A 15,839-nucleotide genomic window follows, 5' to 3' on the forward strand; every position below is an offset into this window, starting at 1 on the left:
AATGGACTTTCCTAATGTAGACTGTATACATCCTCACTGTTTTGGATTGCATGCTAATTGAACATTACTGTGGCTAAAACTAGGTGATCAGCCTATCCAATCAAATGAAATATAACAAAAGAGATTCTTAGTAGTTACAAAACTTTTCTTCTTTGGCCAGGATCACATTTGATTTCCTGAATTCTCAAAACTCTGCAACCTCTGTGATAAAAGTTCATTCTGCTTATTTTGCCCTTCTTTGGTGGGAAAAAAAAATACAACCCAACAGAGGACGCCACTAAAATTGTGAAGGCAAGCAATCTAAAGAGCATTGCCATTCTTAACTACTATCATAATGGGAGAGGAAAAAGACTGCAAAGGAGTCCCACATGTACATCAGCATCAGCACGACAGAGCTCGGGGATAGAAAGATAAACGTTGAGCAGAGGCTATAACTTGTCAGTCTTTCAACACTTCATCTGCTACAAGTTCCGACTCCAACATGGATATTCTCTGTGAAGAAAATTCTTCTTTGAGCTCAACTCCGAACTCCTTAATGCAATTAAACGATGACACAAGGCATTATAATAATGACTTTAACTCTGGAGAAGCAAATACTTCTGATGCATTTAACTGGACAATAGAGTATGAAAACCAAACCAACCTTTCCTGTGAAGGGTGCCTCCCACCAACATGTTTCTCCTTACTTCATCTCCAGGAAAAAAACTGGTCTGCTTTATTGACAGCTGTAGTGATTATCCTAACCATTGCTGGAAACATACTCGTCATCATGGCAGTGTCCCTAGAGAAAAAGCTGCAGAACGCCACCAACTATTTCCTGATGTCACTTGCCATAGCCGATATGCTGCTGGGTTTCCTTGTCATGCCCGTGTCCATGTTAACCATCCTGTATGGTGAGTGGCATTAGTTTCCCAGCTGTACCCATACTGATCACAAAGAGCATGTGCATGCTGTTAGCAGATGAGCAGGGGCTCAGCCGGTGAACTGTAAATATGAAGGTTTATTTGTAGACCAGGGTCTATCACCATGTTATGCTAGTTACTTAAATTTTAACCCTTAAAATGATGTTTCGCTTGAAAAACAAACATTAGACAACATTAGCTGATCATTTTGGTGTTTTCTATTTACACTTTATGTAGGAAGATAATGATACAAGTTTGTGCTTTAAAACATGGGGGTGTATGCAATAATGATTATAAATATCCCAATATCATCATCAAGCAATAACTTACCCCAAATTCTGAATCCACTTGATTCTTAATCCTTTACATTCCCATCCAATTATTCCAGACTTAGGACAGAACAGTTTTATCTTTGTCACACAGTTTTCAGCACTTCTTAATGGAGTGGTAAAACCTTCCCAATTACCTTGGAACATTTGCAGAGAGAACATTAGTGGTGGAGTGGGTTTAATGTTAAAACATTCAAAGTCTCCATTAGAATAAATGAATTACTCCAGTTTTAATTGTTGCCTGCCCAAAGAAGCTAATTTGGAAAAGTGCCTTTGAATTATACCCTCAACTCTTTAAAAATGCATATGCATAAAACTCCTCCAGTCTGGTTTGGAGGAGGGTGGAAAACAAATGGAAAGAGATTAATCTTGCTTTCTTCTCAACAGAGTTTGACACAGTCAAACCTCTCTGCAAGTCTGCAAACACTGGGACGGCTTCATTGGGGAGAATGATATTCTTTCCAAAATATGAATGGTACAGCCAGATTTCTCCTTAAACAGAGAGCCAAAGAGAGAACACTGAGGCTGCCGACACTGGCACATTGGCAATCAGCTGGACCTTAGAGATTGGCTAATGAGGTGCCTGTGAGAGGAGATTTTCTAGCCAAGTTTAAAGTCTAATTTTTCTTTTAAAATTCATCTATCCCTGAACAGTATGAAGGGGGTAAGCAAGGGAGAGCAGGCATCAATTTGTACAGGGTCACTAATGATCACTGCAAGGCTAACCCCCGCTTCACCATGCAAATGTCACACCTAAATAATTTCATTAAATTTGCCTGTCATTTCCCAGACATTCTGGAGGACTTCTCACTTCTAAAACCCCGCCCCACGCTCAAAGGCAAAATCCAGTGGGGGCGGGAGGTGAGGAGGGTGACTGTGCAGGAACCTCGGCAAGAGGGGGGTGACCGCCCCCAGCCCGGTGCATCCCTCCTACTCCCCGCCCCCGCCGCCCCCGCAGGATGGGCGGGAACGCTCTAGCTGGGCTTGGAAGGCGACCACTGGCACCACGGGCTCAGGGTGCAGGGGCGCCCCCTGGCGGCAGCTGCTGGGCTCATGGCTGGTTCGGCCCAGAGTCCTGCCCCCAACCCCAGACTGGTCCCTATGCCTATGGCAACCTGCGGGGTGCCCAGCAGTCCCACCAAAGGGTATGTCCCACCAAACTAAGGTCCGTGGCTGTGGCTGCCTCCTTCCAGGAAAAAAGAAAAAAAAAAAAAAAAAACGCTCTGAGAGCCAACATCAGTTGGGAACAGGCAGAGCCTGCTTCCCTAGCTGGGGCTCTTCCAAAGAAGACTTTTGTTATGCTCAAGCTCTGTCCTGCACCCTTTCCTTTTCTAAATATCCCTTGTGGCTTCTTGGTAGACAGTAGGCTCACATATGGAGAGTTTGCTCAGCTTTTTGGTCTGTGGTAGCATAAAGGAAAGCGATCTTTATTACAATTTTCCTTCTCTCATGCACACTGCTTATACTGTTAGCAAAACTAATTAACGCTTTATATAACCACTTGCTCCCTCCAGAACACACAGAAACACGGACACTTTGCTTGTGTTCATAAGGCGTCCTCTATCTTCCTAACACAGGAGATAGCCTGCAGTGGTGCCTGGATTGCAATCTTCCAGGGAGATCTAAAGCCCTTAGAATATTTGTAGCCCACCTCTGGCCATCCTTCTGAGAGAATTATTTAATTCAACTGTTTGGCCTGAGCATCAGAGCCAGAGTCGTGTCTAATGCTCACCAGCTGACTTTAATGTGACATCCAGGAGTAAGAATGGCTGTCTGAGTTCTCCAAGTGTGGTCTTTGGACCAGCAGCATCACCTGGGAATTGGGTAGACATGCAAATTTTTCAGCCTGCTCCAGAGTTACTGGATCAGAACCTCCAGAGGTGGGTCCAGCAGTCCCTGTTCTAAGAAGCACTTAAAAGAGTCACCTGTTCCCAGAAGTTTGAGAACTACTGCCCTGAAACAAAGCTCAGAGAAAGGACACAAGTTTCCCCATGTTTGAGGTTAACACCAAAGTATCAGTAGACAATTATTTTTCATTTTTTTTAACAAATAAAGTCCACATCTGGATTTCTAACCATTTAGCCACTTACACCAATACCATTTATTGCTATTCCTGTGAGACTAGATGATAGTTAGGATAATAATACGAGACTAACCTTAGGACTTAAACCCTGAAGAAAAATATAATGATAGTACAGTGTGAGAGGTACCCAAATAGAGGAACTCAAAACACATCACAACTTTGAACATAATTCATTTGAAAAAGTAGTTTTGCTAGGTGAATAGAGCAGGGGAGAATCCCTAAAGAGTAACCATCCAAGTTAGCCATACCACACTGATAATCTAGACACCAGAAATGTTCAAACCTCATGTTCATCAACCAGGTCAGCAGTACTGCAGTTAAACAGTATTAGAGTTTGTTCAGATACTGAAATTTTCTTGTATCATCCCATGCCACCACTTGTGCCTGTCACCAAACTGTAAACTATTGCCTCAGGAGGTATGAGGCTGCTAACTGATGCTAAGCTTCTGTATTGTAGGGTATCGGTGGCCACTGCCTAGCAAGCTCTGTGCGGTCTGGATTTACCTGGATGTGCTCTTTTCCACGGCCTCCATCATGCACCTCTGTGCCATCTCCCTGGACCGATATGTCGCCATCCAGAATCCCATCCACCACAGCCGCTTTAACTCCAGAACTAAGGCATTTCTGAAAATCATTGCTGTTTGGACCATATCTGTAGGTAAGCAGGAGCATCTGCCAGTCTTGCTTGAAATGACAGTTCATGCCTTCTTGGGAGACTTGTTCTGTTTCATTGCATTGAAACCCGACATCGTGCTGAATCTATTATTTTGGGTGTTGCAAGATTATGTCCTAACATAGTAATTATCAGATTTGCTATAGGAAAAGAAAATCTGTTTATGTCACTGGCTGACAATATTATTTATATTGCTTTGCCCAGGTAAGAATAAAAATAACAATAGGGACAAAATCAGGAATAGCTGTGCTGTATTCCCCAATTGTCACTTTCAAGTTCACTATTCAGAATTCTGAATCTACCAGAAACCTCTGACTTTATAATCAGTGGACTTATGGTCAATACAAGTGTACAGATGCCCATACCAGAGAACATAAGGCTTCAGGAGAAAGGTACCAGGCTACAACTCAGAGGGAGGTGAGGACAGAGAGAAATGGCAGGACTTGTTTAGGAACCATGCATTTCAGACTGCTCAGTTCCTCTTGGCCTGTCTCCATTTTTATACCACAGACCACTTTAGTTAGGTGTGTGACAGATGATCAATACTGGCAAGAAGTGAATGTATGTAATCAACCTAAGTCAGGAAATCCCAGGTAATAGAAACGGAAGGGACAGTTCCCAGGCAGCAATATCAATTGTACCCATCACTTCAGCAAGCTTGATTTGAAACCAATGATTCCCTGAGACTTGCTTTGAGACAAGCTTTGAGCTTGTCTCAAAGCTCCTGAGATGGAAATGCCATATATATTTAAGGTCATATGAGTGCCAGTACCTACTTCCATGAGAGGTCATGGGATTTGATGGCAAGTTGAAATTCAAGAACTTGTGTAAAGAAGCAACTTTGTCACAAAATACCAATCAATAACAGCCAGCACACAATACAACCTCATATATTTAGTTCCCATTTTTTTCCTGCAGTGGGAACTAATATGCAATCAGCAGAGTAGATATCTCCATTTCATAGATGAAGAAACTGGGTTAATTTCTGCATAGCCCCACAGGTGGTAAGATGTGCAGTGGAATTTTCTTAAATTCTGATGAGAACAGTAACAAGTTACATTTGAGTAATTACCAAATTTTTGAAAAGTTGTATCCGTTTTCCAATTTGAACTACACATTATGGTTTATGGTAGAAAATTCTATCATGCTTACTTGATAAGTTAGGTAACCAGAAGACAGAGGTCTTGTGGGTTTCTGAGTCACACCTTCAACTTGTGCCACAACTAGGACTCTGAGCTTCTAGCACCAAACCCTGCTCTTTCTGCTATGGGTAACCACATTCCTTAGGAAATAATTTTTGCTCCAGGAAAATGCTGTGGTTTCTGGGCCTCTGCAATCTAGGATTTATTCTACTAGGAACAAGAGTGAAAGAGCAATAATTTCCAATCCAAGTCGCACATATAAGCCCCCGTGGAGAACATTCTGATTTAATTGGTCCAGAATGCAGCCAAATGATTCGTATGTACATCCAGGGTTGAGGACCACTGAGACAGATTGTCAGAGAGGGAGATAGGATGAGCAAGGTGGGTCAGGTATAAGGCAAATGAAGCAGTAATTAGTAAAGTTACTCTACTTTTACCCCATACACTATCCCATTGGTGAGACAAACTGGGAGGGTCTACCATCTCTTATCCTCAGCCATACCAACTCCCTCATCTTAGTCAAGCTTCATAGTAGTACCATTAATAAAGCTAACAGTTTTTTAACATTGACTATAGACCCAGTAAACATCTGTAAATATCTCACAGAAAATCACCTATTGCACATATTATTTATAAACAGGAGTCAACTCAGGTCAGTTTGACTCCAAAGCCTATGCTTTATCTATTACCCAAAAAGGAATTCTACTTCTGGCTTTCTGGCTATGACCCCAGGAGGCAGGAATGGTTATGGGGGTGCTGGCCAAGGGTCATTCATCCATTTGGTCAACAGAAAATTTATTACATATCTGCTATGTCCTTGGCACTGGGCATACTAAAGCTTTTCTTTTCTAAAGCAAATCTGAGGAATGTAATACACATTCAAAAATCTCTCACAGTGCAGTTGGAGAAGTTAGTTAAGGAAATACAGAAAACAAGTTACTCAGCCTTTATTCTAGAAGTCTATGGCATATATGGCTGAAGAGGGAGCAGGTAGGGAATGTGAAAATGAAAACATCAGTTCTACTGAGGGGCCCGAAGAGGCTCAGCACAAATATTTTCCTGAATTTTTTCTTCTAGTATTTCTGTTTCTATGGTTATTTTGTTTGTTGTTCGAGGCTTTGTCTTTTGGTTTGTTTGCTCTGTTTTCAATTTAGATCCTTAGTCCAGTTGGAAATTTTTAATTTTCTAGTTTTACTAAGGGATAACTTACAAATTGATGGAATTTAAGTTTCACAACGTGATTGATACCATTTCACAAAATTTAAGTATACCACAATTCCATCATCTCACCCAGTTACCTTTTCTTTTGTGGTTACAACATTTAAACAAATTGCAAGAACAAGTTCCATATTATTAGCTTAGTCACCATACTTTACATTAGATCTGAAGTTCACAAGTTTGTACCCTTTGACCCACATCTCCCTGCTTCTCCTTCATCTGCCCCTGGCAACTACCATTATCCTCTGTTTCTATGAATTTAACATTTTTAGGCTTTGAATTACAAGTGAGATCATGCAGTATGTATCTTTGATTTATTTCACTTAGCATAATGATCTCAAGGGACATCTGTTACCACAAATGGTAGGATTTCCTTTATGACACCATAAAAATATAGCATTTCTATTTGCATGTGGTCTCACTTATTTTTTATTACCAATAATTAGAGCTTCTTCATCATCTATTGATATAATCAAAACTCAGTTTTCTTGATAAATTCTTATTTAGCTAATTTCTTATCCAATTTTTTTGGATATATCTTATTTCATCTTATCGCCTTCAAGTTGTGGCTTTTTTTAATTTTAAATGTGTTACCTGTACAAAATAAAGCTTGTTTTTTATCCAGTCAAACTTACTTTTAATTGGATTACTTAGCTCTTTTATATTCAACCCAAGTCAGTATTAGATTTAAATCCCCTCTCCTGGTCTCAGATGTTCTACATTCCAATCTCTCTCCATTCTTGCTTTCTTTTGGACTAATCAGGAATTGTTCATTCATAATCCCCTCCTGTAAACTTGTTAGCTATTCATTCTTTTATATTCCTTTAGTGATTATAACATACCTTTTTGATCTCAGAAGCTAAAACAATTCCTTGAACACATCTTGTAAATGTAAAGCCTTTAGAACGTTTTTAACTCCATGTATCCCGATGCTGTGCTGTTTCCTGGTTTCTGTATGTGCATTTCTAAAACCCATAAAATGGCATCACAGCCATTCTATTGATACATATTTATTTCCCACGTATTGTCTTGTTGCTTTTTCATTTCCGTGATTCTGCCTGGCTTCATATTTCTTATGCCAAAGAACTTCCTTTAGAACATCATGGTGTTTGGGTTTTTTTCTTCTTTTCTCCATCAGTTTTCGTTACTTTAGACATCTTTATTTTGACTTCATTTCAAGCACATTTTTGCTCAGCTTGGAACTCAAAGTTGGCAGTCTTTTTTCAGCACTTTCTAGGTAGTATTCCAAAATTTCTAAATTATATTCCTTTGTTAGAACCCAGGTGTTAGTCTTCTTGCTGTTCCCTAACAACCACTACCCCTGGCTGCATTAGAATTTGTATTTTAGCAATTTGACGACGATGTACTTAGGTGTGGGTTAGTTTTGTTTTTAGCCTACACTGGGTTTGTGTTGATTCTCACATTTGTCTTTTGTCTCTTTGGGAAATCCCTTGACCAGTATCTTTTGTTTTTACTTCTGACCATTCTTTCTCACCCTCACTTTTGGGACTTCAGTTTGTGCGGTAGAAATTTTACCCAAGTTTCTTGTGACTCAGCTTTCTCCATTTCCCCCCACCTTTTGCCCCTCTCTTCTTGCCTTAGTCTAGATAATTTTGCTGACTTTTCTTCTAGGTTATTAATCCTCTCTTCTACACTATTGCTAGACTCATCTATTTTAATTTCAGTCATTATATTCCTAGTCCAGATTTTTCCATTTGCTTCTTACAGATTTCAGTTTTCTTGTAATAATTCTCTATGTTTTCATCTATTTTCTTAAATATTAATCACAGGTTTCTGGATATCCGAATTACCTGGGGATTTCTATTTTCTGGGTCTCCCCCTCACCTGGATTCTAACAGTGACAGGGATGGTAATTTTTTAAATTAAATATTTGATCCTGTTGATGTTATATTTTTCCAGAGAGGCATCCTGTAGCTTTAACAGACACAGAAAATATAGGTCCCCTTAATCAAATCAGGGATTGAACTTATTTTAAACAGGATTTTTGTTAAGAGCTGGTCTATCTCTAGTTTACCTCACCTCTACACTGGACTCCTTCATGATCCCAGATGACAATCCAGTGTATTCTCCATTTTGTGAGCTTCGAATTGCAGTTTTTATATCCCCAGCCCCATGAACTGCCACAGACTCGCTAGTCCCTGAGCCTGGCTCACCAATTGAAATATGCCTCAAGGAGAAAGAGGGCTCATACCATCGTCTTCCAGTTCTCCTCTTCCCTTTCCTTCAAAATCTGACCTCTCCAATCCTGGCCTCCTTAGTAGCCTTGACGAGTCAGGTTTTTATCTCCCTAGCCCCCAACAAAGGGCCCTGAACTCTACTTTGATACTAATATCGTCCTGCCTTTATGTTTGAATCTCTCCGGTGCATCTTTTCTCATCACTTCATGTTTAATACAGTTTAGTTCCCTTGCTTTGTATGCATTTTCATAATTTATAGATGAACTTTACTTTTCAAACAAAATCTGACAGTCTGCCTTTTGATATTGAAATTCAGCCTGTCCATGTGTACTGTGACTATCAACATCAGTTTTATTCCATTTTATATTTGGATGGAGTTTTCTTTGTAATAATTCACCTTCCCCTGCCCCAGAGGTCTACTTGCAAATGTTTTCTTCATTTCACATTTCCTTCCAGGGAATGCCCTTTACCCGTCCAACCTACTTTGAATTTCTATTAGACTTTTCATTAAAGTCTCATCCCCAAATTACTACACTAACATTACTATTAATAGATAAAAATTAATAATCACACTAAATTATTTTGTCATATACCCCCGGGTCCCAGTTCAGTTCACAGGGTTTTTTTTTAAATAATTTTTAAGTAACCTAGTGGTGGGTCAGATATTTTCAAACAAGTTAAAAATTCAGAAATTACAAATATAGACCAATTATATGAAAGATGTTTAAAATGGCTAAAATCAATATAAGCAAATTCAAAAGAAAAAAATTTTTCATGTATTTGATGCAAACACCAAAGGTTGATTTTTTTTTCAGTTTTGTATTTTAATTTGTTATCTATGACAGCAGAATGCATTACAATTCATATTATACATATGGAGCACAATTTTTCATATCTGGTTGTACACAAAGTGTATTCACAGCATTTATGTCTTCATACATGTACTTGGGATAATGATATCCATCTCATTCCATCATCTTTTTTTTTTTTTACCCCCATGCCCCAGCCTTTCCCCTCCACCCTATCTAGAGTTCATCTAATCCACCCATGTTCCCCACCACCACCACATTATGAATCAGCCTCTTTATATCAGAGAAAACATTCAGCATTTGGTTTTGTGGGATTGGCTAACTTCACTTAGTATTATCTTCTCCAACTCCATCCACTTAGCTGCAAATGCCATGATTTTATTCTTTTAATGCTGAATAATATTCTACAATTTCTTTATCCATTCCTCTGCTGAAGGGCATCTAGGTTGGTTCCACAGTTAAGCTGTTGTAAATTGTGTTGCTATAAACATTGATGTGGCCTTGTCCCTGTAGTATGTTGTTTTGAAGTCCTTTGGATATAGACCAAGGAGTGGGACAACAGGGCCAAATGGTGGTTTCATTCCCAGCTTGCCAAGGCATTCTCCATACTACTTTCCACATTGGCTGCACCAGTTTGCAGTCCCACCAGCAATGTACAAGTGTGCCTTTCCCCCCACATCCTTACCAACACTTATTGTTGTTTGTATTCTTAATAGCTGCCATTCTGAATGGAGTGTGATGAACTCTTAGAGAAATGCAAATCAAAACTACTCTAATTACTAGAGATGTTAAGATACAAACAGCACCTACATTTTGATAAGAAAAAAAAGATGACAATTCAATAGGTAAATCAAACAGGCAATTCACAGAAATGTAATTTGAAATGGACAATTAGGCTCCTGAAAAAAATGCTCATCCTCTTTAACAGTCATGAAAACATAATATAAACCAACCAGGTAATAACATTTTTCACCCATCTGATCAGCAAGATAGAGTGAAAATACCCCATGCTGTTCTGGAGCTGTTACATACTCATATCCAACTTCTGCAAATCAAATTGTTGGTTCTTGGACAATCTAACAAGTGCTCTTAAAATGTGACCTCCCAAACCCATTTGAGAGAATCTATTCCATTGAAAACCAAAAGTACATATAGGAATCTTTAACACAACAATTCTAAAGTGTAGAAAAGTAGAAAGGTTGGGTTGTGTTTGTATAGATTAATTTTATATGTTACAGCATAAATTTGGAGATCTTAAAAAATACTGAGTTAGGGCTATTTGATATTGAAGTAGAAGGATGTATACGATGTCAATTTTTTTTTTTTAAAAAAGGAAGTTTGGGGTGGCATGCATGATAGGAGCCGATTCTGATAAAACAGTCATCATAATGCATAGGGATATGTATGTTGTAGCACAGAGAAACTCTCAAAAGACTTCACACTTATCAAGATGAAATTTAAAAGGATGGCAGGATTGTTACTTTCTCCCTTATACACTTCCATATGGCTGTATTTAGCATAAATACTATTTACAAAGTGTTTTGCATGATCAATAATGAAATGCTTACCTCTATCAGGTCAGATTAGGCATCCTCGAGCAGGTGGCTGACCTGCAAGTTTTGCTGGGATCTAGCAAATGGCAACCTTGAAAAGCACATCATAGACTACTCTCGTTTTCTTACACTAGGTATTCCTGATACTTGCTGCAGCTTCTCCCCTGAGTGCTACCAACAGTGTTGTCATTCTATGGCTCACCGAGGCTTCCATCTAATTCTGAGAAAAATGAGCATAATGACAAATTAATTGTGTTTTCCATTTGTGAGCTCCTCCAAATAAAAAAGAGATGGCAAAAGAATGAAGTATTACATTAAGAATGATGCTGGGATTCTCTGTGGGTTTCGCTTTCCCTTCATCAACCAAATTCCTATGATCCTAGGTAACTGGGACTTCAGTACAATCTATGGATCTATTGGGGGGCGGGGACCTTTCCTCCCAGTGAGTGCCTTGCTAATGCCTTATGGAAAAAATCAGATGCCAGATTATTTACTGTCTTTAGCAAAGGTATATATTAGATGGAAAAAGTGAAAATGACTATTTTCACATTGTCATTTTCTGACAGGCAAGCAAAGACATCACTTGAAATTCTTTTTCCAGAAGTATTATTTCATTTCAGAAATATATTTGTACTCATGGGATAATTTTGAAGTGAATCTAAATAAAAATGTTTTCCTCCCTCAAGGCTAAGTAAGCATGGCCGTGTATTTTCTGCATTATTACTTTTGTAATAAAAGGCAAGCTGTGTCATCATCACAGCTGTGACACCATATGTAGAATCTTGAACTGGAAGCTTAGGTCCTCAGATGAGCCTCTTGCCTTATCAGTGTGGGTCTATAAGGAAGCTTTGAGGGATAGTAAAAATGTATCTTACTATAGTTTTTTTTTTTTTACTTTTATATGGAATTTCATCATCTTTGGAGGTTCATGAGCAAACTTAGATTTTGTTTCCTACAGTTGGATGCTCATGTTTTTACTGTAGAATTTAGCGATTATAAGCAAAAAGTCCAGAATGCCTTGATTTGAATCCTAGCTCTATCCCTTATAAGCTCTTTGACTTTGAGCAAGCTACAAAATATTTTGGAGCTCTTAAAAATATCGAGGTGGAAATATATGCAAAAATATTCAATCTCTCTAGCAAATAGAGAAATTCAAATCAAAACTAAGAGTTCATCTCACTCCAGTCAGAATGGCAGCTATTAAGAATACAAACAATAAGTATTGGCAAGGATATGGGGGAAAAGTCACGCTCATACATTGCTGGTGGGACTGCAAATTGGTGCAGCCAATATGGAAAGCATATTGTGCTTTCCATTTGTGAGCTCCTCCAAGTAAAAAAGTGTCTGATACATATTTGGGTATATTTCTAGATTTTCTTTGCTAGTTGGTCAATCTATTCCTTCATCTGTAATGTAATTTTGAGGATATATAATTTTTATTATCTCAAATCTAGACTTCGTATTTATTCAGACTTCTCTTGACCACTTTCACTTCCTTATTTATGAGTTTTATAAATCAGCTTCCATCCAGTTCTAGAAAAACTGCCCCTCCCTTTTTTCAGAATTGCATTCAACTTTATAAATTGACTTTCTCAACCTTTTGGTTGATAGACTTCTGGAGTTTCTTTAATTCGTCTGTTTCCCTATGTCCCTTTTTGCATTTTTTCACCCTTGATTTTTATGTGGAATATAGCAAATGTACATAAACAAATATAACTATGTAAAAATCTTGGCACTTAGGTTGAAAACATGGATCCACAACTTAGGTCAGAGAGGAAAGACAGGAAAACTGCACATATTTCACTATCATATATTTTTTTGGGGGGGAATGCTTGAAAAAATATATCAACTGAATAAAATGGGCTCAAAACCAGATGGTGTTCTGTCAGCCTTGCTGCCTAAATTGAAACATCCAAGGAGCCACCTGGGACCGTCTCCTCTGGGACCAACTGGTTTATGCCCAATTCCCTCAATGCCTGTGAATCAACCCCAGAAGTAGATTAGAGAGACCCTTCCGGCAACCAGGACAGGAGAGCTGTGGGCCCCCTTTCTGGCTCCCGCCTCTAGGTCATATGGAAGGTGAAGATCTACCAGGATTCAAAAGGAAACGTAACTCTAACTCTTCTTTTCTGCTCATTTTCTCTCCTGGAGTAAAGAAATGAAATTACCACTGATTTTTCCTTTGCCTTTGTTTTTGCCCCACCACACCGCATTAACATCTAGCTTTAAGCACTGCCCCAGCCTGCAGGTGGGAGGATCAGCATTCAGGAGCAGGGATGCTCCCAGCCAGGTTGAGCGAGGATGCAATCCATCCCTAGAGTATTGCAGCATCATGCTTTCACTCTCCAAAACCAAGGTTCCATAGGGCCACCACCAAGCAGGCCCCTTTTGTCCCTTGAGTACAGTGACCCTTCCCATCTTCTGTCCATGGGTACAGAAGAAGTAGGGACATCTTACCTGGCCAGCTTTTCTCATGCTTAAGAGCACAGTTGGGTAAGAGATATCACAGAGAGCTTAAGCTCTTGGAGAACATGTCCTTGGTTGTCCTTTAGTATACTAACTTATGAGTGACAAGCAAAAATGACCCAGGCAGCTCAGAGCCGGCCAGAGTGACAGCTGACTTCTCTCTGCATGGTAGACTCTAGCCATAGCCATGGAACAATGTGCTCAATAACACAGCACTTAGTAGCTTACACACCCCACAGCCACTGAAAACTAGTGAGAAAAAATAAGAAATGATCAGACAAAGGAAAAATGCTTTCTCCTTTGTCTGTTGGTTTGGCCTGGCGTTTGGACTATGAATTTCTTTGCTTTTTTGGAAAAAAGGACTATTTTTGCTTCTAGCTATTTAAAGCAGAAGAATAGCACCCATATGCCCAAGGGCTGTGGCAGGAACCCATAGGTTCTTGAGGTTTCTTGTTTCTCCAAATCTATCTGGAACCAACAGCAAAATTTTCACCAAGCCAAGAACTATGGAAGACCATCTGATTTTGTTTTCACCAGCACCCCTAGTGACCCAGCACCCCTCCTCAGTCCAAAAATATCCAGCTCTGGAGAATACTGGTGACCAACCTTCATTGTTGCTGTGCTGATGTGAACTAGAGCTGCCATAGAGTCCCACACTGTGGATTGGGAGGCTGTATCTCTGATGTCTCTAACCTTAGCCAGATCATCATTGCTACAAATTCTTTATCTTTAGTGCATTTAAATTTTTTTTTTTTAGTTATACACCGAAACAATATTTTTTATGTGGTGCTGAGGATCAAACCCAGGGCCTCATATGCACCAGGCAAGCGCTCTACCACCGAGCCACAACCCCAGCCCTCTTTAATGTATTTTTAATCAAGTCTTTTTCTATCGAGATTCTCTTCTCAACCTCAGATTGCCACTCTTAAGTAGATGACCTTGTCCCCTTCTCTTAAAAAGCCATCATGTACAATTTCCTTTCCTATTCTACTTCCACTTTTGAATTATACCCATGTTCTTCCATACCTCCTGTTTCTACCTCCCAGCCTTCCCCCAAAGAATCAATTCCTCTGCATTTCTTCAATTTAGATCAATATCCCTTCAAATTTCTACTTTTGCTTTTTCCGTTGTCTCTTCTCATTCCTGTCTAAAAGTACCATCCAGCTGCAACCTCCTTCCCTTTTATTGCTCTTGTCCATGGTCATAAATGCTCTCCTAATTTCCAATCAAATCTGAAAAAGACTTTGTACTCAATTCCACTCCTGGGTATACATGCAAAGGAAATTAAATCAGTATGTCAAAGAGACATATGCACTCCCATGTACATTGCAACACTATTCACAATACCCAAGAAACAGAAACAACCTAAGTGTCCATCAACTGATGAATGTATTTTAAAAAGTGGCGCATATATATCAGGACCACTATTAAGCCTCAAAAAAGAATGAAAGCCTATCATTTGCAACATGGAAGAAAACAGAGATTATGTCAAGTGAAATAAATCCAGGCACTGAAAGACAAATGCCACATGATTTCATTCGTATGCAAAATATTTTAAAACTGGTCACTTAGAAGTTGGTAAAAGAATATTGATTACCAGAGGCTGGAGCAATTATGATGAAAAGGAATAGGGAAAGGTCAATTGGAGTACTAGGTTACAGTTAGATAGAAGATGTTCTGGTGTGCTGTTGCACAGTAGGGTGCCTATAAGTAATAATGTGATGTATATTTCTAAAAAGCTAGAAGAATTCTTAACTTTCACCACTAAAATAATGTTTAAGAAGATATGTGTAATCTGATATAAACATCCATACAATATGTATATGTATCAAAAACACTTCATCGTATTCCATAAATATGTACAGTCTTATGTTTTTATGTATAAGTTAAAAAGCTAATTTTTAAAATGCTGACCCTTTGCCCCCTCTATAGTCATGAATCTTCCAAAGGAGAGTTGGACTTAACTTGCCTTCAAAATGGTATCTCTCATTCTTGAGTTTCATTGGCAACTCCTCAGTGAATTATAAATCCGATAATAAGTCACCAAACAGTTAAATCATATATTCAAGAGTCCATTCTCACCATGAAGGAGCTGACAGTTCAGAACTACAGAGGAGACAAAGTGAAGTGACCCTTTGTCCCTCAGTGCCTCTGCAGGCTGACATTCAGTCGTGGTGGTAATTCCAGCCGAGTGCCCTAAGGCAGCCACCCCTGATTCCGGCCCTTTGAGAAAGCCCCTCAGTCCCCTTCCACTTGGATATTCGTTGATCCTTTGCAATTCAAGCAATTGCCTTAAACCCTGCTAACTTTTGCTGCAGTTTTGTCTTGTATTTGTTTCAATCCTTTAAGTTCTTTCTCCCTAAACCAGATCCCATCTGCCATCTATTTCCCAGAGGCATTTGAAATACCAATCATCCTTGGTATTTTTAAAATACCAATGAAATGACATCTTTTTCTTTTCAAAGG

The 15,839-nt window shown here is 39.2% G+C and overlaps 1 protein-coding gene across 1 annotated transcript in view; it reads left to right on the forward strand.

Annotated features, from left to right (window-relative positions):
• The first annotated feature begins 481 nt into the window (after window positions 1–481).
• The window catches only part of Htr2a (5-hydroxytryptamine receptor 2A), a 55,997-nt gene continuing 40,639 nt past the window's right edge, over window positions 482–15,839 (forward strand). The window contains exons 1-2 of the mRNA XM_026393703.2: window positions 482–893; window positions 3,772–3,972. Coding sequence (XP_026249488.2) covers window positions 482–893; window positions 3,772–3,972 — 613 coding nt within the window. The remainder of the gene's footprint in view (window positions 894–3,771; window positions 3,973–15,839) is intronic.

The sequence above is a fragment of the Urocitellus parryii genome, chromosome 2 (assembly GCF_045843805.1).
Source record: "Urocitellus parryii isolate mUroPar1 chromosome 2, mUroPar1.hap1, whole genome shotgun sequence".
Taxonomy (NCBI): Eukaryota; Metazoa; Chordata; class Mammalia; order Rodentia; family Sciuridae; genus Urocitellus; species Urocitellus parryii.